The sequence below is a fragment of the Trematosphaeria pertusa genome, assembly GCF_010094035.1.
Source record: "Trematosphaeria pertusa strain CBS 122368 unplaced genomic scaffold BU26scaffold_3, whole genome shotgun sequence".
Lineage (NCBI taxonomy): Eukaryota > Fungi > Ascomycota > Dothideomycetes > Pleosporales > Trematosphaeriaceae > Trematosphaeria > Trematosphaeria pertusa.
In genome coordinates, this window is record NW_022987214.1 from 1124011 (window position 1) to 1143831 (window position 19821).

Genomic DNA, 19821 nt, shown 5'->3' on the forward strand with positions numbered 1-19821 from the left:
CTGAACCGCCTCGCCTCGGTCCGGCTTCACTCGCTTTTCAGATGGCGTTCCTGCCGACCACTCACCGACCGCCCAGATGCTATCCGCCACTGCAGAGTCTAATATGGTCGGTATCCTATAGCCTACCCGCCCGTTCTCGCGGAATGTGGATGCAGGCAAGGGCGTCGATGAGACTTAGCCTGAACGCCAGCACATCGCGCAGCAGCCATTGACCACGCCGTCCTCAGCCTTGCTACGTCCCGGTCGCATGGCACCCTCTCTCCAGTCACGAAACTAGTTCACTGCTCAACTGCTTAGTCGATGCGGCGTACATGTCCACGCAATTGTGCGTTCGCAAAAGAACAAATAGGGCGGGAATGATGCCCATGGCTTGATTTCTGATGTACCCCTGCCCAAGACATGACGCTTCGCCATTCTCGAAAGATCCCAATTCTCAAGTACAACTCATCCTCCTGCAGCCTTAAGCTAGTGTGCAAGATGAAGACAATATCTCAACCCTTCCCACGGGAGCGAGATGACGTGGGTGATGACTTGGAAGGGAGATGACTTGGAAGAAAGGTGGGGATCGCCCCATTGGCCTGACTTGTATGCATGAAATGCTTTTGTGGAGCGAGCCACCTTGGTAGACCTGATATCATGCCGGAGCTCGAGCCTTCTAGCTGCAGTGTCCGTCCGCAGTCGTTCACGAGGGCCCCACGTATTCCGTGCCGGATGCCATGTGGCGTCGAGCATAGCTCGCGTCACCGTCGGAGGCTGCGTGCGTCCGTCGCTCGTGAACATGTTCCACTACTGAGGCTGTTGAACAACTTGCACGTTATTCTTCTTCTGTTAAGTGGTGCAGTCAGCATGGTAGAGCTGGAAGCTGACACAGTCCCGTTTGGATGGATGCCAGGTGAAAGCCGGGCGTTGATTGTGGCGGTGAACATACCTTCCACTTCTCCATCTCATCCTGCTTAGCCTTGTACTGCTTGACCAGCTCTTCCAGGGTCTTCTTCAGGCCGTCTGAATTCGTCTTGAGAATCGGCACTACCTCTTTTACCGTCCTCTCAGTCAACACCCCATTGATCATGCGGAAGCACTTCCGATCGCCCGGTAGCGGCTCCAATGTCTCTAGCACGAGCCTAGACTAGGTGAGTATACGTGCAAGTCAGGGAGGAACATGATGCGGTGAGCGAGCGAGACGGGGTAGGACGAGGCACGAGAATGCATGCAAAGATGACTCGGAAAGAAAAGCGGTGTATGATGCAGCAAAATATGCGCGGTATGAAAACGGCTCGGAAGTCGCAAAGACCTACTTGTGCTCCTCTGTCTCCTGCTCAATATCGCCAATTTTCTGAGCAATAGTTTGTAACGTGCTCTTGTAGTTTTGGTACGTGGTTTGAAGCTCTGCCTTGGGTCAGTTGCTGTTCGCACCGGCCGAAGCGGGTATTTCTCACCTTGCTGCTTCTTCAAAGCCGCTTGTGAAGCCATTGTGAAGATATTGTATGCAGAGACCAGCTTCAGCTAAAAAGTCGTGTTTGATGTTGGTGCCACGGCGAGCTCCGGAAAGGTGATGCTAGAGGATGCACGGGCCAGGTTCACGAAATCTTGTGACTTTGCCGATGCGACCTCAACTCCACGCCACCGAATCCCCAAGGCAAGCTGTCCGGTCAATCCCAATCACAACCTCTAGTTGAAGCAGTAAACAATGCATCCACATCTTCACACCGCGGAAAACCAAAAGAGTAGGTTGTCCTGTACCGATCTCCTCAAGTGTATTGGCTGACTGTCGTAGACTGCGCTGACGTGATTGCCGCCCTCGACGAATGCCACGCCCGCGGTTTCATCCACAAAGTCCTGGGCAATTGCACCGACGCAAAATACAGAGTCAACATGTGCTTGCGCGCGCAACGGCTCGAACGAACACGACAGAACCGAGAAGCGGCCAAAGAGAAGCGGAAGCACATTGAGAAAGTGTGGGCGGAGATCGATGCGAATTCATGAAGAGGTGGAACGACCGAATATGCATTTTCTGGAGTAGGATTGGAGTTTAGGACAGGAGACACTGTATCATATCCGGGCATCATAGGCATATGAAAGCGTCCGCTACCAAGAAACCCGAAGCAAATGTGACCGTACTTGGAGACTTTTGGAGCATTATTTGGCATTAAAGAATATCTACTCATCCTCCGACTCCCCACTCGACCCAGAAGTAGCTAGTGGAGTAGTGCCGAGACTATCTAAGCCCCTCTCCGTAATGAGCTTGCTCCCTGCCGCGCCGTTCGCAGGCAATGCTGGCATGCCAGCTTCCTGCCGCAGTCTCTCATACTCCTCGCCTGTTTTCTGCAACTGCTCCTGCAAATACTGCCTCCTCTCCTCAATCTTAACTTTGTTTTCTCTCAGCTCTTCCAACTTCTTCAAGATCACCTCCCTTCTTTGCTGCTTGGCCCAGATATCAGATTGCAGACTGTGTAGAACTTCCCCTAAGTCGGGCAAGGGCGTTATCCGCGGCGGTGTTCGCGCGCCATCCTCTTTATCCTGATCTTTCTGGCCGTATCTACCTGCACGCGCTTGAGCCGCGGCAAATGCGGCGTTCCTCTCTTCCTCCGAGTCGTCTGATCCATCGTCGTCTGAGCCACCCTCAGCATCCTTGATGAGTTCTGCTATCTCAACACGCCGTTTCTGCTCAGCCTCTCGCTCAGACTTCCGATCTAGGGAGATCTTTCCGTCTTCGACGTACTCGTCGAAGCCTTCCGCCATGTCCTCATCCTCATGAACAAGGCGCGTCTCGGCGTACTTTTCCTTTGGTCGGAGAGATATCTCATTCTTGTGGGTACGGAACTCGGCGTCACCGTCGTCATCCGATGCCCACGGCTTGTCATCGTCCTCATCATAAGCCCTTTGCTCCTTGGCCAGCCGTCTGCGTCTGGCTTTCTTTTCTAGTATTTCGGCTTCTGTGGGAATCGCCGACGTCTCTGGTTCAATAGAGATGGTGGCCGTGGGGCCGAATTTTGAAGCAATGTCCAGGGCTCGTGTTTCTTCTTCTTCCTCTTCCGTCGGCTTTAGATCCTTTGGCGTCGTAGGGGTCGAATTACGCAGTTCCGCGAGGTAATCTTTGCTGTATGATGGCCGATCCTCGTCGAGGCTTGGGCGGGATGCCTCTGGCACGAGCGGTGACCGGGCTCTGAGCTGGGCATTCTTCTCGATAGCTATGCGGCTGAGGTTTGATTTCTTCGGGGTGGCTACCGCGGCATCGCTAGACTCGTCGCCGTCATTTGCGTCGGACTCGCCGGGGCCGAAAGAGATGCGCAGTGATGAGCGCTTCTTACTCTTTCCGAATATTGGCCGCTTGACTACAGTTTCTACACTGTGGGTTAGCACGGAGTGCCTAGGAATGTCAGAACACACAGCTTGCAGTAGCGACTCGCATGCAAACTTACGTGGTGGCTGATTCCGGGCCTCGCTCGCCGAGCTGCTTGCGCTGTCTGGGGAGTCATCGTCATACGACCCAATCTTGCGTGCAATGCGCCCTGACCCTGATCGCTTCATGATTTGTGTGTAGGTGTTGGTATGGACGAAGCCTAGTGCAAAAGGTAAGGTCGAGCATGTCTAAGAAACTTCGATCAGTCTGTAGGCAGCGCGCACGGACCTAATGCCAAGATATTCAATCCACCTCCAAAAAAGCTGTCCCACCCGTTCGACGCGAGCTTGACCCAACTACGACCTCGACGCTGACAACACTGGACTATCCTTCATCTTTTCCACAAAAGTAGGTGAACACAATCTACTTGTCTCTATCGCGGTGGCTGCCTACCACGCGCCTTGAAGACTTCGCAACCTAATCCACAGGCCAGCTGGTACGCCTACCACGAAGCTCGCAATACAGTCGACTTTAATTTCGGCCTACAACTCTCGCGATGCCTCAAGCACAGCCGGAGCTGAAGAAGGTACGGTCTTTCCACTCTTTTCCGCCTTCGTGGAGTGCGGCTAACCAGTGAGAACAGTACCTAGAGAAGCGCATTCTTGTGCAGCTCAATGGAAGTCGAAAAGTCATCGGTATTCTGCGAGGATACGACGTATGTATCTGACACCCTCATAATCATGGTTCTGCCAAGCTTATGGTTCACAGGTCTACCTGAACATTGTGCTCGACGAAGCCCTGGAAGAGAAGCCGAGTGGTGATAGGGTGCGAATCGGTATGGTTGTCATTCGAGGAAATGCTGTGGTCATGCTCGAGGTCTGTGTAGCCAGCGTTTTCCAAACTACCAGTAAGAGTGCTAATTTTGGACATCAGGCTCTCGACCGTATCAACACCGACGACCACCACAAGGGGGGAAGATGAGACGTCACGAAGGACAGGTACATTGTTGTACCTTTTGGGGGGATTATCTCGGCTACAGAAAAGAGTGGTAACTGGCGTTCCGGCAATAGCTTGTGGTAATGCTCCCCAGCTCTTTGTACCCGGTTACTTGAGGCCATTGGGGTTGGTACATGTGTTGACAGCCCAATCTATAGGTCGACATTGACATGATACCAATATGCGATTTCTGATCAGCTGGTGGACGAGAAAACTATCCAGATAATGGTGAGTAGTTACAGGGTACAACAAGCTACATTACAGCTTCGCCTTCTCATGCGCGTTTTTGTACTCTTGCACCAAGTCCCACGCGATTTCGGCAAACGGCCTCATCATCGAACCGTAGTTTTGCGCTTGCGCGCTGCTGGCCTGACGAAGTGCGTATCGCGCACCTATCCCTTGCACTTAAGGTGACGGTACAATTAGCAGGCGCCTAGAAAGCTGGGGTACAAATACCGCATGTCTTAGATCCGCAGCAAATGTTGGAACGTGTCTAACATTTGCCCTAAGGTAGGGCGTAATATAAGAAAGGTTTGCTTACTACCTATAGGTTAGCATATATAGTCTACTATTTGTACCGGGGCCTTGGTACCTAATTATCGCCGACCGATAGGTCGAGAAGGCATGACCCCAGGTCATATCTGGTCGAGGATCCCACCCTGCAACTTCCGAATACCACGACACCAACTGATCTTGCGACGGTAAACCCTCCATTGCACCCGGCTGGAACGCAGTGTTTGCACGACCTATGCTTAGGGCTTTTTCCGACGACGCCGTTACGAACGGCGCTAGTAGGTTGTTCAGGTCGGACAATGGGTGCCCTATGGTGGACATTTCCCAATCCAGAATGCCAATCACCCGCGGCTCGGTTTTGTGGAAGACAACGTTGTCAATTTTGTAGTCCCCGTGCACAAAGCTGCTCCTGTCCTTTGGTTGCGTCTTAGGGTCACTGAAGAATGCAACCATATCGTCTTGATGTGGAATCTTCCCAACTGGCACCCCCGTGTCCTTGTCCTTCGCCGCTGCTTGCGATTTCGAGATAGTGTTAAAGGTGGATATTTGGCGGTTGTAGAATCCGGAGGGCTTCCCATAGGTCTCGAGCCCGACATCCTTTGGGACGACTCTGTGGAATTTGGCGAGCGTTGTGACTGCTGAATGCCACCTGCAGAATATTAGCTGATGACTGTCTCCCTCTTACGTGAGACTCACATCTTCGTCCGTTCTTCTGGGGTTACCTCTGGAATGGCTGGATCCTCAAATATCCTACCGTCCAGGAACTCCATGATATAGAAGTCCGTCCCGATGACCTTCTCATCCTGACAGAGACAATACGCCTTGGGCACTGGGACGTCTGTCTTCTCCAAAGCGTGGATGATCCGGTACTCTCGATCCACCTTATGTGCCGTCTTGGACAAAAGCTGCCCCGGCGGCTTCTTCCTCATAACATATCGCTTCCCGTCCTTGTCCGTCAACTGGTACGTTGGGTTTGACTGGCCGTAGCCAAACTACTCTTTTTGTCAGCGCATACATCTTACGAGCTACGTTTGGGCCGGTGTTGTACCTGCTTGACGTCAATCGGCACCGCGATTTCAGGAACGTTGGAGGCAATGTAGCGCTCCAGCGAGGCTACGTCAATGGGCTGTCGAACTGCGCCGGCCATCGTAGGTAATGTCGGCTGGGATGCACGGTGTGTGCGGCGGAGGCCATATTTTGTAGAGCTATGACTGCGGGAAAGCTGATCCTCTCCGAGCCGAGGCAATTGGGAGGGGCGCACGCGAGTCGAAGCGAAGCCGAGTCGGAATTGGATGCGGAATACTAAACGGCTTGCTGAGGGCCTCAGGCTCCCATCTGTAATTGAAAAGAACCGCTGTAAGTTTTACATCGCAGGCGTCGTTGTCGTTTCTACCAATGTACGGTACTTCGCATCTGTGCCGTCTAGGTTTAGATACCACAGAGGAGGTAAGGTTGGGGTTGATGTTAGTCTTGCCTTAATCCTTTCCCAGTACCTAGGTAGGCAGCGTGGGCAGTTCCTTGAGCGCTAAATACCCTCGCAAAGAGTCGACTGTTCCAGGCTCGCGAGTCCTTTTAGCCAACAATGAGATGGTGTCCTGGTCACGTGAATGCGCGTTCCTCCCTACCTAGGTAGCCCAAGAGGTACCTCTAGCTAGCTGGGCGCAAGTATTCGCGCGATCTATAAGCCCCTGATCTATTCATCTGACTTGCCTTGAGCTTTCAAACAATGTTCAAGCCCTTCAATCGCTTTGACAGTAGACACTTCAGTACGTTTGTACTCTGTTAACAGAGCGAAGCCCAGGTAATCAAGTGGAAGAGATACAGCACCAGAACCCCTTCAACTTCGCGATCTCCCACGTAAAGGCATCATACGATTTCCGTCGCTCGTGAAGTGAACGCGGGTGGACATTCCTGGAGCCCGTCGGATGCCGTGGGGGACGTACCATTCAACAGGAAGGGGAGAAGCGAGAGGAATGAACACAGTCAATGGAGTCCGAGTCAAAGCAAATACTTCACCGCGCACTCGATAAGCTCTCCTTTTCCCTACCTGGACTTGTGGCTGCTCCGGCCATCCAGGATCTCAGCGCGATCGGTGGCAGGAAGCTCGAACATCCGCTCGCCACTTAATATAAGGCTAACTGACTCAGCCGCGCAGTGAGCAGCGTAAAGTCGACGTGAATGCCGTCTTTAGAGAGCCATACCGGTAGAGGCGGTATAACAGCATTGCTATGGGGATGGACACCCGAGCATCATTGGCGGAGAACGGGTCAACCGACTAGACCCCTGTCACAAGCAAGTCATGGTAACCCTCCAAAACAAATCCCGCCTTCTTCGTGCAACAGGGCCACAGTGGCCGCCGTCTCAGGACCCAGTCAACAATAACACCCACAGCGGGTAGCCGAGACCAGATGGCCTTCCAAACGCCCAGGAGGCTCAACCCTCCACGGCCTTCACTAAACAACACCGCCTCTTCACCCAACCTGGCCTTGGCCGCCAGCACCGCCATCGCACGAAAAGCGTCCCTAAACGCGCTAATAGGGAATCCTACGACTCCGACGAATAAAATGGGCGGCGATGGCCAGGATATCGAGGTTGGCGACACTGTGGACGTGCCGGGCGGCATGCACGGTGTCGTCAAGTTTATCGGAAGCGTTCGCGGAAAGAAAGGTGTCTTCGCTGGAGTAGAGCTCAGCAGAGAGTTCGCCGCGCGTGGGAAGAACGACGGCGACGTCGACGGGTATGCGAGCCTCTCCTTTTCCTATGTATGCAAGGTGTAACGATCCCACAGCACGCGGTATTTCACGACTTCGGTTCCGGGCTCCGGTATATTCCTGCCTGTACATCGTGCGACGAAACGATCCTCTCCTACCTTGACCTCCGAGACCTTCCCTCCTACGCCTACGACGCCGTCCTTCAATACCTTCAGCCTCTCAACGAGAGAAAAGCCCAACTCCAGCCCCGATACGCCGTCTATACCCAAGTTCTCGCAGTCAGTAGGCCCTGGAGCGCGCGCGCCTAGTCCCGTCTTCAAACCAAAGGGAAGGCCCTCGCTACCGCGCCCAGAATCACCCTTCCGCAAGCAACCAAATTTGGCTCCCACACCTGGGCGAAATGGTTCTATTACACCCGCTGGTTTCTCGAAGAGCGCCATTGGCCCTCCGAGGTTTAACAGTCCTGGTCCAAGAACCGCGGCTTTCCAGAAACCGCCGCGGACGCCAGGTCCATCTCGGCCATTTTCACGCAACAACTCACGTTTGGGACAGCATGACACTATAGATGAAGACACGGAAGTAACCCCAACTGGAGTCGTTCGTGCAAGCAATGGTTCGATGGCGAGCTCGACAACGCGAAGGCCTGGTTCAAATCAATCTGACGGCGAGGTGCAGCGCCTCACCAAGCTGCTAGAAGAGCGTGATAAGCAGTTAAAAGAGCAAGCGGCTTCGCTGGCGGAAATGGAGACCAGCTTGGCTGAGATTCAAACTCTCATGCCGGAGGATGGCATGGATCTGGGGCGTCCAAGGAGCAACGGTAACGAGCCGAGTGATGTTGTCCAGCTCCGCGCTCTTCTCCGAGAGAAGAATGATAAGATCGCCATGCTTACTGCTGAATTTGATGCGCATCGAGCCGACTTCCGAAGTACCATCGACACTCTTGAGATGGCAAGTACCGAGACAGAGCGCGTGTATGAGAGAAAAGTGGAAGAGCTCCAGGATGAGCTTAGGGAACTGCAATCGAGGGGTGAAGACGTTGAAAGCGTCGCGAGGCAGTTAAAACAACTAGAAGAACTCGTGCAAGAGTTGGAGGAAGGATTGGAGGATGCTAGGAGAGGTGAAGCGGAAGCTCGAGGGGAAGTTGAGTTCCTACGCGGTGAAGTCGAGCGCGGCCGATCAGAATTACGGAGGGAACGAGAGAAGGCTGCAGCAGCTCTGAAGGGCGCGGGAGCGATGGTGGACGGCCCGCTCACCCCAGGATCAAGAGAAGTGGAACAGCGAGACGATGAAATCCGCGGTCTGAAAGCCATCATCCATTCCTTGAGCTCCGGGCCTGAAGAGCACGGCCGATCGCCCTTGTCGCGTCAGGGATCTTCAGTGAACCCAGAAGAACTGAGGAGCGTTCAAGCGAAGGCAGAGCGCCTCGAACGCGAGAAAGAAGAGCTGCGCGGGCTCGTTGAACGGAAAGCTTACCGAGAGGAAGAGCTAGAGCGGGAAATCGAGAGATTGAAGAGCCAGGTGGGCACTCCCGACCAACGTGAGAGCGTCATCAGCAATAGTCTGTCCGAGCGTACGGCAATGCAGGACAAGCGATCCTCCGGACGAGACTCTAAAGGCACGGTTGTCAGCTGGAGAGGGTCACCACAAGCGGCACGCCGGGAAGCACCATCAACGCTTGAGCCCATGATGGAGTCTGACGGGCACTCGTCAGCTGATGGTAGTGTACTTTGGTGCGAAATCTGCGAGACGGGCGGCCACGACATCCTTAACTGCTCTGCCATGGGAGGAGACGGCATATCCAAGCCTCACTCGAGCGCGAACCGCAGCGGAAAAGACGTGGTCATCGAAGGCCTCCGAAATCTTTCTGTTTCGTCCGATAGGCCTCGACCTTCGGCTGGTACTCCCAGCAAAGCGCCAGGCAACGCCCCTACGGCGCCGCTCCCGATACCTTCGTTTAATTCATCGCTGGTGCCTCCAAAGGGAGCCACGGTAGCTGATCCGGATAAGTGGTGTGCGCTGTGCGAGAGCGAGGGTCATGATGTCACGGCATGCCCTAATGAAGATGCTTTCTAGAATGCTTTTTAGGTTACTATGGACATTACTGCATGATATCCCTGGTGGTTCGGTTTGGGCATTTGGCAGAGGCGTAGATGATCTAATACTAGTCATATTGCAATTTTCTGCATCAATCTCGATCAAGTTGCTGCAAGCGCCGCGTCCAAATAGCCAAACCTTTACATCTGATGCCAGGAGTAAGCGACAAGCGACGCATTGCTGAACATGGGTTGGTCGTGAGAAAGGACGCGGTCACGTGGTGTGGCTGCCTGGTCGCGGTGGCGGTGGGCCGAGCTTCTCAAGCTCCGCCGTCGATTTTAAATTCTATCGCCGCCCGCTTGCGACACCGTCAACACCAAGGTCGCACGTGCTTCACCCCTTCTCTCACCGAATATACGTCCGCGGCGCTGCGCGATAGGCGGTCGCTAGAACGCGGTCTTGTTTCGAGCTCGGCATCTTTCGATTCGCTTCGACCAGCGTTCACGAAGGGTACGACCAACTTCTGAGACCCCAATTACCTTCCAACATCGGTACTTAAGATTCGCATTACTCGGGACTAGACGTGGGTAAAGCGGCGCGCAATCGAGACCCTAAATCTCCACCGGAAACCCAGTCTGGACGAGACGCAGAAATTCACCTACAGATTCTCCCGAGGCGCGAGCGATATCCCTCACCCACCATGGCAGACCCGAAGCAAAACCACCTCGCGCAATTCAAATATGCGGCGATGTCAAATTTGGTCCTGCAGGCGGACCGGAGATTCACCAGCCGCCGCGCAGAGGAAGCTACTGGTGACCCAGAGTCGCTAGCAGGTCGCATAAACATTCGGGATATGGGAGGGCGGACTGCGCGCGACAGCGCACCTACACAAAAGAAGAAGCCAAAGAGCACCTTCGAGGTTGAACGGGGGAGCATAACTGAGGGTGGTGATGTGCTAGAGCGAGAGCAGCGGAAGCGGAAGAGGGGAGATGGGACAGGCGCCTTTGGCGCTGTGAGCACATCAGACCAGGACCTGGCCATAGAGGATCTTCGTTACAAGCCACGGACGCCTGCGACGCGCGCAACTTTCGACCTAATCACAACGATCGTAAGTAAGCATCTTGGGGATGTTCCGATGCTGTACACGAGAAGTGCCGCCGACGCTGTCCTGGAATATCTGAAGGATGACGGCATGAAGGACTTCGATAAGAAGAAAGCAGTGGATGATCTCCTTGGCTCGTCGATGGGCCCTAAGGAATTTAACGAACTAGTCAATCTCGGCAAGAAAATCACCGACTACGATGCGCAGGATGATGACGAAGACATGGGTGAAGATAGAGCAGACGCCGAAGGCCCGGAGAATGATGAGAATCAGGGTGTCGCAGTCGTTTTCGACGAGGATGAAGACGACGAAGATGCCGCACAGACCTTCGAAGTGCGAGAGGGCGATACCACCGACGAGGAGGAAGACGAGGAGAGGCCCGTTGAGCAAATAGGAGCCGGTGAGGGCAGAGAAGACACGGACCGCGCTCTTGCGGGGGAAGAGGAAATGATTATCCAAGGGGACACAGCTTCGGCAGACCGAACAGCAGGCGTGGATCAGTTGATACCAGCGCACGAGATTGATGCTTATTGGTTGCAGAGGCAAGTTGGTCAAGTCTATGAAGATGCGCACACTCAACAGGAAAAAACACAAGATGGGCTCAAAATATTAGCCGGGCTATCGGAAGACGGCGAAGAGAAGCCCCTGCGTGAGATCGAAAACGACCTTATGGAGCTTTTCGATTATGAACATCACGAGCTCGTCGCAAAGCTTGTGCTCAACCGGGATAGGATTGTCTGGGTCACCAGGTGGAGACGGGCGGCGGAAGACAATGATGAGCGAGCGGCCGTCGAGCGAGAAATGAGGGCTGCGGGTCAGCAACAAATCCTCCAGGAACTACGCGCTCGTGAAACAGGTACCAAGGCCGAAGGCCCTGGTCTGAAGAAGATGAAATTCGATTTGAGGGACATCAACATCCCAGAAGCATCAAAAGATGTCGACATGGCTGATGCTCCGAGGCCAGAGGGCGTGGTTGGAGGGTTGCAACCGTCCGGCCGACTGGTCAATCTAGAAAACATAGTTTTCGACCAGGGAAATCACCTCATGACAAATCCGAGCGTCAAGCTGCCGCAAGGCTCGACGCGTCGCCAATTCAAGGGCTACGAAGAGATTCACGTGCCTGCACCCAAGGCACGGCGAGACCCGACCGAGCAGAAGGATATGCCTACATCGGAGCTACCGGAGTGGGCGCGCGTAGGCTTTGGGTCTTCGAAGAACCTCAACCGCATTCAGACGAAATGCTACCCTACCGCCTTCAAAGACGACGGTAACATGCTCATCTGCGCGCCCACTGGATCTGGTAAGACGAACGTCGCAATGCTAGCAATGCTCCGAGAGATTGGAAAGCACAGGAATGCCCGTACTGGCGAGATCGCCCTCGACGATTTCAAGATCATTTATATCGCTCCGCTCAAGGCACTCGTCCAAGAACAGGTGGGCAACTTCGGAAAACGACTAGAACCTTACGGCATTCGCGTCTCAGAACTGACTGGCGATCGCCAGCTCACAAAGCAGCAGATCGCTGAGACGCAGATCATTGTCACCACACCTGAAAAGTACGACGTTATCACTCGCAAAGCCACCGACACTAGCTACATTAACCTAGTGCGCCTCATCTGTATAGATGAGATTCATCTTCTCCACGATGACCGCGGTCCGGTCATTGAGAGCATCGTCAGCCGAACGATCCGCCGTACCGAACAGACTGGCGAGCCTGTTCGGCTCGTAGGTCTAAGTGCCACGTTGCCGAACTACAAAGATGTGGCGAGCTTCCTTCGTGTTGATCCTGAAAAGGGACTCTTTCATTTTGATGCAACATTCCGGCCATGCCCGCTGAAGCAGGAATTTATCGGCGTCACAGACAAGAAAGCTATCAAGCAGCTGAAAACCATGAACGACGTATGCTACACCAAAGTCCTAGAGCAGGTCGGTGAAAATCGGAATCAGATGCTTATCTTCGTGCACTCCCGTAAAGAGACAGCGAAGACAGCAAAGTACATCCGCGACAAAGCCCTGGAATTGGAGACCATTGGCAAGATCCTTCGTTCTGATGGTGCGAGTAGGGAGATTCTGAGGCAAGAGTCGGAATCAGTGCAGAACGCTGAACTAAAGGACCTGATGCCTTATGGTTTTGGTATTCATCACGCCGGAATGTCCCGTGCCGACAGGACCACCGTAGAGGATCTATTTTCCGATGGTGTTATTCAAGTCCTCGTCTGCACGGCAACCCTTGCCTGGGGTGTCAACCTTCCGGCTCACACCGTCATTATCAAGGGGACCCAGGTATACTCTCCGGAAAAGGGTAGCTGGGTTGAGCTCAGCCCTCAAGATGTTTTGCAGATGCTTGGACGTGCTGGCCGTCCCCAGTTTGACACCTACGGCGAAGGCATAATCATCACTACCCAAGCGGAGATCCAGTACTACCTCTCGCTTCTGAACCAGCAGCTACCGATCGAATCGCAATTCATCAGCCGACTGGCGGATAATCTCAATGCGGAAATCGTGCTGGGCAACGTACGCACCCGAGATGAGGGCGTTGACTGGCTTGGATACACCTACCTCTTCGTTAGGATGCTGCGCTCGCCGGGCTTGTATCGCGTTGGTCCGGAATACGAGAACGACACAGTCCTGGAGCAGAGGCGGGTTGATTTGATTCATGCCGCCGCGTATGTCCTGGAGAAATGCAATCTGGTGAAATACGACAGGAAGTCGGGGGCTCTCCAACCAACGGAGCTCGGGAGGATTGCATCCCACTACTACATCACTCACAACTCTATGGGGACATACAATCTGCACATCCAGCCCGGTATCAGCGCGATTGAATTATTCCGAGTCTTCGCGCTCAGCGAGGAATTCAAATACATTCCAGTGCGACAGGACGAGAAGCTCGAGCTGGCGAAGCTTCTTGGGCGAGTTCCTATCCCGGTTAAAGAAGGCATTGAGGAGCCTCAGGCCAAGATTAACGTCCTGCTTCAAGCCTACATTTCTCGGTTGAAGCTAGAAGGGCTAGCGCTCGTGGCTGACATGGTGTATGTCACCCAGTCAGCTGGCCGTATCCTTCGTGCCATCTTTGAAATATGCCTCAAGAAGGGCTGGTCACAGGTCGCTAAGCTTGCGCTGGACTTGTGCAAGATGGCTGAGAAGCGGATGTGGCCGACCATGTCCCCCCTCCGGCAGTTCCCCACTTGCCCTAGGGACGTCGTCCAGAAGGCAGAGCGTATCGATGTACCGTGGTCAAGCTACTTCGGCCTCGATCCACCAAACATGGGCGAATTATTGGGCATGCCTAAGGCCGGCAAGTTGATATGCGGGCTGGTAAACAAATTCCCTCGTCTTGAACTGGAGGCAACCCCACGGCCCGTCACAAGATCAATGCTACGCCTAGAGCTCACGATTAGGCCGAATTTCGAGTGGGACGAGTCGCTTCATGGGGCTTCTGAAGCCTTCTGGATCCTTGTCGAAGACTGCGATGGCGAAGAGATACTCTTCCATGATCAATTCATCCTCCGCAAGGACTACGCCGAGGGAGAAGTGAACGAGCATCTAGTCGAGCTTACGGTGCCTATCGACGAGCCAATGCCACCTAATTACTTCATCACCGTACTCTCCGACCGTTGGATGGGCTCCGAGACAAAGCTAGCCGTCTCTTTCCAAAAGCTTATTCTGCCGGCCAAATTCCCTCCGCACACTCCGGTCTTGGATTTACAGTCACTGCCCATTTCCGCACTGAAGCGAAAGGAATACATGGGTCTGTATGAGGATATCGGCCGCTTCAACAAAGTCCAGACACAGGTGTTCACTTCTTTGTACACGCAAGATGACAATGTATTCGTGGGTGCCTCCGCGGGCATCGGGAAGACCATCTGTGCCGAATTCGCAATCTTGCGACACTGGTCGAGCAACAACGAAGGGCGTATTGTCTACCTGGCGCCGTTCCAGGAACTCGTTGACAATCAATACAATAACTGGAATACGCGTTTGTCTGGTCTCGGTGGAGGGAAGGATGTTGTCAAGCTCACAGGAGAGACCACGGCGGATCTTCGTTTACTCGAAAAAGGCGACCTCATTTTGGCCACCCCGACGCAATGGGATTCCATTTCGCGGCAATGGCAACGCCGCAAGAACGTTCAGTCTGTCGCCCTCCTGATCGCCGACGACTTGCACATGCTGGGCGGTGCTGGTGGCTATGTTTACGAGATCGTCGTCTCTCGAATGCAGGCAATGGCAGCTCAGATCGAATCTGGACTCCGAATCGTCGGCCTCAGCGTCTCTGTGTCGAATGCTCGGGACATTGGCGAGTGGATTGGCGCTAATAAGCACACCATCTACAACTTCAGTCCCGGCGTTCGCGCGGTACCCTTGGAGTTAAAGATCCAGTCCTACACCATTCCTCACTTCCCGTCGCTTATGCTGGCTATGGCAAAACCGACGTACAAGGCCATCACTCAGCAGTCCCCGGATAAGCCCGCCATACTGTTTGTGCCAAGCCGAAAACAAGCTCGCGCGTCCGCAGTGGACCTGCTCTCCGCCTGTGTCGCTGACGACGATGAGGACCGCTTTCTCAACGCGTCCTTGAATGAAATTGAACCCATTCTTGCCAAGGTCAACGAACGGGCGCTAATTGAATCGCTCTCACATGGTATTGGCTACTATCATGAGGCGCTCAATTCCTTTGATAAGAGGGCTGTGCAGCACCTCTTCAAGGTGGGCGCTATTCAAGTCTTGATAGTGTCGCGAGATTCCTGTTGGGAGATTGACTGCAGCGCTCATCTGGTCGTCGTTATGAACACCCAGTTCTTCGAAGGCAGGGAACACCGTTACGTGGACTATTCGATCAGCGAGCTCCTCCAGATGTTTGGCAAGGCTGGCAGAGTAGGACAAGACAAGTCCGCAAAAGGTGTATTGATGGTCCCGGCGGTCAAGCGAGACTATTACAAGAAGTTCCTGAACGAGGCCTTGCCCGTCGAGAGCTACCTCCACGACTATCTACACGATGCCTTCGTTGCCGAGATCAGTGCCAAGACAATTGAATCCACACAGGAGGCTGTCGACTGGTCTACATACACCTACTTCTACCGCCGACTACTCTCGAATCCGAGCTATTACAACCTTCATGACACGTCGCACGAAGGCCTCAGCGCTCATCTATCGGAATTGGTGGAGCAGACACTAAAAGATTTGGTCGACGCGAACCTCATCGAGCATGATGAAGAAGAGGATGCCATCCAGCCTCTCAATCCATGCATGATAGCAGCATACTATAATATCTCCTTCATCACCATGCAGACGCTCATGATGTCGCTCAACGGAAAGACCAGTCTCAAGGGCGTCCTGGAGATTATCACTGCAGCTACTGAGTTCGAAGATATCCAAATCCGGCGCCACGAAGAGCACATCCTCAGCCGCATCTACGATCGCGTACCGTATAAGATGCAGGACGCGAGCTTTGAGACTCCACACTTCAAAGCTTTTGTCTTGCTGCAAGCACACTTCTCGCGCATGCAGCTACCGATCGATCTGGCGAAGGATCAAGAAATCGTCGTCCGGAAAGTCCTCAATATTCTCAGTGCAAGCGTCGACGTGCTTTCGTCAGAAGCACATCTCAATGCGCTGAGTGCAATGGAGCTCTCTCAGATGGTCGTCCAAGCCATGTGGCAGAAGGACTCTCCGCTCAAGCAGATTCCGCACTTTGACAACGACACCATCAAGGCAGTGCAGAAGTTCGGCATCAACGACATCGATGACTTCATCAACGCCATGGACGAGGACGAGAACCCCGACTATAAGTCTCTGCTCAAGGCCATGCAGTTGGACGGCCGCCAAATCCAGGAAGTCGCCACGTTCACGAACGAGTACTACCCCAACCTGGAGCTTGAGCACGAAGTCGTCGATCCGGATGAGATCGCTACCAACTCTCCTACGCAAATCAGGGTCAGGATTACGCGCAATCTCGAAGAGGACGAGCAGCCGAAGACAGAGGTTCATGCGCCATTTTATCCCGCGGACAAGACCGAGAGCTGGTGGCTCGTAGTTGGGGATCAGCGCGAACATACGCTACTGGGTATCAAGAAGGTTACGATTGGCAGGAAACTAGAGACTATGCTCGAGTTTACGCTTGAGCAGCCGGGTGAACATGAGTTGACGCTATTCTTAGTTAGCGATAGTTATCTAGGTGTCGACCAGGCGCCGACGTTTACGGTGAATGCTGCTGAGGGCATGGAGGAGGATGAAGAGGAAGAGGAGGAGGAGTAAATGATTTCCCGTCGAGCACAAAAACTACAAATCATGTCTGTGTATGGCGCGGTCAGTGGCATATTTGCTTTGTGCAAAAGGCGTTCGGAATGTGCCTTGTGGCACGACATAAGATCTTTTATGTAGGAGAAATAGAGTTCCAAAATCAGCGTCAAAGACACCCCCTTCATGTTACGTTGTGACTTTTCGAAAGCGACGATCAAAACCGTTCTTGACATTTCTCATGCATGCCGTTCCACCAACGCCACGCATTTCCCCTCTATCCAGATACGTCGATGGCATGTGAGTCTTCATGACCCGCTCTTCAATTCACACTCGCCACGGCACGTTCCTCCGACCGATCTTATAACTTTGACGCGCGCAACAATCTCCTCGAGACTCTTCCAGATCCAGGAACGAAGTCGTACGATTATACGCTGAGACAAATGATCGATCAGCTTCTATGAATCCAGCGCGAACTCGGTTGGTTAAACCGGCTCTCAATCATCTTTGACGATACCGAAGTTTTCGAGCGTACTATCATAAAGCAGGTACAGCTGACGGAGGAAATCATGGACACAGTATTCTCCGATCGTTTCACGAGGCCGACCAAGAGTTTGAGTCGTTTGTGAGTGAGGAATGCCTCTCGATGGCAGGTCAGGAGAGCATCTTTGTACTGACCCCCGTGAGTTTCTTCTCTGGAGCTAATCGGCAAACTAGATGAACGAGCTGTTCATGTTCAAGTAAACCGTTTCTTCCCTATTTGGCAATTTGTTCCGACTACGCCAAGTAGACGCTTCCACAAGGTCCAGTAACACCATGACGCACTTCACGATGAGGACGATGCCCTTCGTGAGATGGGTTGCACCGATCGAACTGACCGTACATACTCTGTCTGCCCTACCCATACAGTAATCCTCTCTTTCTTTCATGGCCGCTTTCTTCGCCCGAAACATACAATCCTTCCCACAAAACGGAGGCGGAGATGTCGAACTCTCAATGCGCTATGTGTCTTCGAGAATCGGTAGGTGGACCATCTGACGCACTTAGAGAAGGCGTCCACTGACTTGACTTTGGTTGCCTGGTCCAACGCCATTGCTGTTCCCTTTTGGATCTAGGCGACCTTTTTCAACCCTGTGGCTGATGTTCTTAGCCTCCTCATGCCGAGGATGCTGTCTCGCGAGAAGCCTTTAACACAATTCAAAGGCAGACTCCGGGCGCGAAATCGATGGCATGATGTAGCACGTTACGGCAATCTAAAATAAGAAAAGACTATTTTCTTAGCCTCGTTGGGTATAGTAAAGAGGCTTTTATAACATGCTCGATTCGTACTTATATTAAGGGGGCAATAGACGGCTATCCACAAGGAGTAGCACCACTCGGATATGAGAAACGGGACATTGGGCAAACATGACAGATCTGGAACATGCTTTTTGATATCTGGCTTGAACAGACAAAATCACAGAATATTGCACTTAGCAGGCAGCCCACACGGACCCTCCTTATCCTTGTGCTCTTTCTGCTGCGGTGCTAGTGATGTAGTTTCTTGTGCTGGAGCCGCCTTAGATCCATTTTCTGCTGGTTTTGTTTGCACCACCTTTTCCGCCTTCGAGCCATCTAGTCACGCGAAGTTGACCTTGGCCACGGCCTCATAGAACGCCATGCCCTGAGCTTCAGCTATACTCTTCTCGAGATCAGTGGGCTGGCGCGAGCCGTCAGATGCAGCGAAAGTACCGGCACCCCATGGAGAGCCGCCGTGAACCTCGTTGACGTTGGTGAGTTCAGCTGGACGTCTTGTTAGCCCTCCATCCCCTCACTGCACCCCTTTGACCGGCGATACATACCAAAAACAGTCTTGTAGCCCAACGGCACGTAGAGGAAGCCATGGTGGGCCAAAGTCGACATCGCAGCAATGCAAGTAGACTCCTGGCCTCCACCAAGGCCAGCAGTGGACACGAACAGCCCGGCATATTTGCCCCAAAAGCCGCCCGTCGACCACTGCTTACCCGTCTTGTCCCAGAAAGTCTTCCATTGCGCGGGGAAGTTACCGTATCGGGTTGGGATACCGAAGAGGAAAGCGTCGAATTGCTCGAGGTCGCCCGGGTCGCTTAGGACGTCGACGTCGGTGGGCTTGGGAGGGGCATGCATCTTGGCAAGGACGTCGTCGGGAAGAGTCTCTGGGATCCTGAGGCAGGGTTAATGGCGGGCCGAGGAGAGGCGGAGAACCGATGCTTCCGAGGTGGTACGGACGGCTCGGACTTGTGGGGAGGGGATACGTACTGAAAAAGCTTCGCGGTTCCGCCGGCGGATTCAATTCCCTTCTTCTCGGCCTCGGCCTGTGGTATGACTATTAGCTAGCTGTTCCATAGCTGAATGTGTGACAACAGTGGAGACAGACGCCGTGGAAGCTCAACAACATACCAATTGCCTGATGTGGCCGTACATCGAGTAGTAAACAATCGCAATCTTGGGAGCCATGGCGACGATCGAAGCTCTAAGTTTCAAATCTGACAATTGAAGGAAGGTGAAGCTCAATTGCTTTGACAAAGAACCGGAGACTGGGGGACGGGAAGCTTGGAGGGGCTCCTCAAGCTCTTAATATATACCCCTCACCGTCTAGGCCTTCCCCTTCGAATGGCAATGTCTCAATTGGTCCGATAACAGCGCCGTCGGGACCCATTCCACGCATCGGCATGATTCCACAACAGCTTCAGAGTCGTTCTAATCCAGGATAGGCCGGCATGTGGGCTCAGTTCTGCCGCTCGTTAGCGTCATCGATGCTTGGCGGATTAGGTCACCATTGGTAAGAATTGCAAATGCCGCCAGGACCAAAGAGCTCTTCCAAGGTTCTTCGGAAGACGGAGAGTCCCTCATTCCGCGGGGTATTATTCAGC

The 19821-nt window shown here is 53.4% G+C and overlaps 8 protein-coding genes across 8 annotated transcripts; 4 read left to right on the forward strand and 4 right to left on the reverse strand.

Annotated features, from left to right (window-relative positions):
* Positions 1 to 350: 350 nt before the first annotated feature.
* Positions 351 to 1657, reverse strand: BU26DRAFT_515522 (Prefoldin beta-like protein). The gene is made up of 4 exons (XM_033828088.1): positions 1437 to 1657; positions 1296 to 1386; positions 929 to 1121; positions 351 to 825 (listed from the first exon to the last, which is right to left on the reverse strand). The coding sequence occupies exons 1-4, from the start codon at positions 1468 to 1470 to the stop codon at positions 787 to 789; spliced, it is 357 nt and encodes a 118-aa protein (XP_033688150.1). The 5' UTR covers positions 1471 to 1657; the 3' UTR covers positions 351 to 786.
* On the forward strand, positions 1518 to 2407 carry BU26DRAFT_449701 (UPF0287-domain-containing protein). Its single transcript, XM_033824721.1, has 2 exons — positions 1518 to 1724; positions 1775 to 2407. Exons 1-2 carry the CDS (start codon positions 1688 to 1690, stop codon positions 1981 to 1983), a joined length of 246 nt encoding a protein of 81 aa, XP_033688151.1. The 5' UTR covers positions 1518 to 1687; the 3' UTR covers positions 1984 to 2407.
* On the reverse strand, positions 2158 to 3569 carry BU26DRAFT_547709 (uncharacterized protein; the record flags this gene model as incomplete). Its single annotated transcript, XM_033831900.1, has 2 exons — positions 3420 to 3569; positions 2158 to 3341 (listed from the first exon to the last, which is right to left on the reverse strand). Exons 1-2 carry the CDS (start codon positions 3526 to 3528, stop codon positions 2158 to 2160), a joined length of 1293 nt encoding a protein of 430 aa, XP_033688152.1. The 5' UTR covers positions 3529 to 3569.
* Positions 3570 to 3670: 101 nt separating this feature from the next.
* BU26DRAFT_216127 (putative small nuclear ribonucleoprotein G) lies at positions 3671 to 4402 on the forward strand. The gene is made up of 5 exons (XM_033820706.1): positions 3671 to 3748; positions 3834 to 3926; positions 3984 to 4055; positions 4109 to 4216; positions 4274 to 4402. Exons 2-5 carry the CDS (start codon positions 3897 to 3899, stop codon positions 4319 to 4321), a joined length of 258 nt encoding a protein of 85 aa, XP_033688153.1. The 5' UTR covers positions 3671 to 3748; positions 3834 to 3896; the 3' UTR covers positions 4322 to 4402.
* A 103-nt stretch (positions 4403 to 4505) lies between these two features.
* BU26DRAFT_515526 (APH-domain-containing protein) lies at positions 4506 to 6057 on the reverse strand. Its single transcript, XM_033828089.1, has 4 exons — positions 5898 to 6057; positions 5546 to 5841; positions 4930 to 5498; positions 4506 to 4740 (listed from the first exon to the last, which is right to left on the reverse strand). The coding sequence occupies exons 1-4, from the start codon at positions 5994 to 5996 to the stop codon at positions 4595 to 4597; spliced, it is 1110 nt and encodes a 369-aa protein (XP_033688154.1). The 5' UTR covers positions 5997 to 6057; the 3' UTR covers positions 4506 to 4594.
* A 1356-nt stretch (positions 6058 to 7413) lies between these two features.
* Positions 7414 to 9633, forward strand: BU26DRAFT_418571 (uncharacterized protein; the record flags this gene model as incomplete). Its single annotated transcript, XM_033823256.1, has 2 exons — positions 7414 to 7586; positions 7638 to 9633. The coding sequence occupies 2 exons, from the start codon at positions 7414 to 7416 to the stop codon at positions 9631 to 9633; spliced, it is 2169 nt and encodes a 722-aa protein (XP_033688155.1).
* Positions 9634 to 9957: 324 nt separating this feature from the next.
* Positions 9958 to 17099, forward strand: BU26DRAFT_515529 (Sec63-domain-containing protein). Its single transcript, XM_033828090.1, has one exon. It carries the CDS (start codon positions 10295 to 10297, stop codon positions 16946 to 16948), a length of 6654 nt encoding a protein of 2217 aa, XP_033688156.1. The 5' UTR covers positions 9958 to 10294; the 3' UTR covers positions 16949 to 17099.
* A 1111-nt stretch (positions 17100 to 18210) lies between these two features.
* BU26DRAFT_515530 (benzoquinone reductase) lies at positions 18211 to 19683 on the reverse strand. The gene is made up of 4 exons (XM_033828091.1): positions 19349 to 19683; positions 19208 to 19263; positions 18772 to 19112; positions 18211 to 18712 (listed from the first exon to the last, which is right to left on the reverse strand). The coding sequence occupies exons 1-4, from the start codon at positions 19403 to 19405 to the stop codon at positions 18549 to 18551; spliced, it is 618 nt and encodes a 205-aa protein (XP_033688157.1). The 5' UTR covers positions 19406 to 19683; the 3' UTR covers positions 18211 to 18548.
* Between the last annotated feature and the right edge of the window lie 138 nt (positions 19684 to 19821).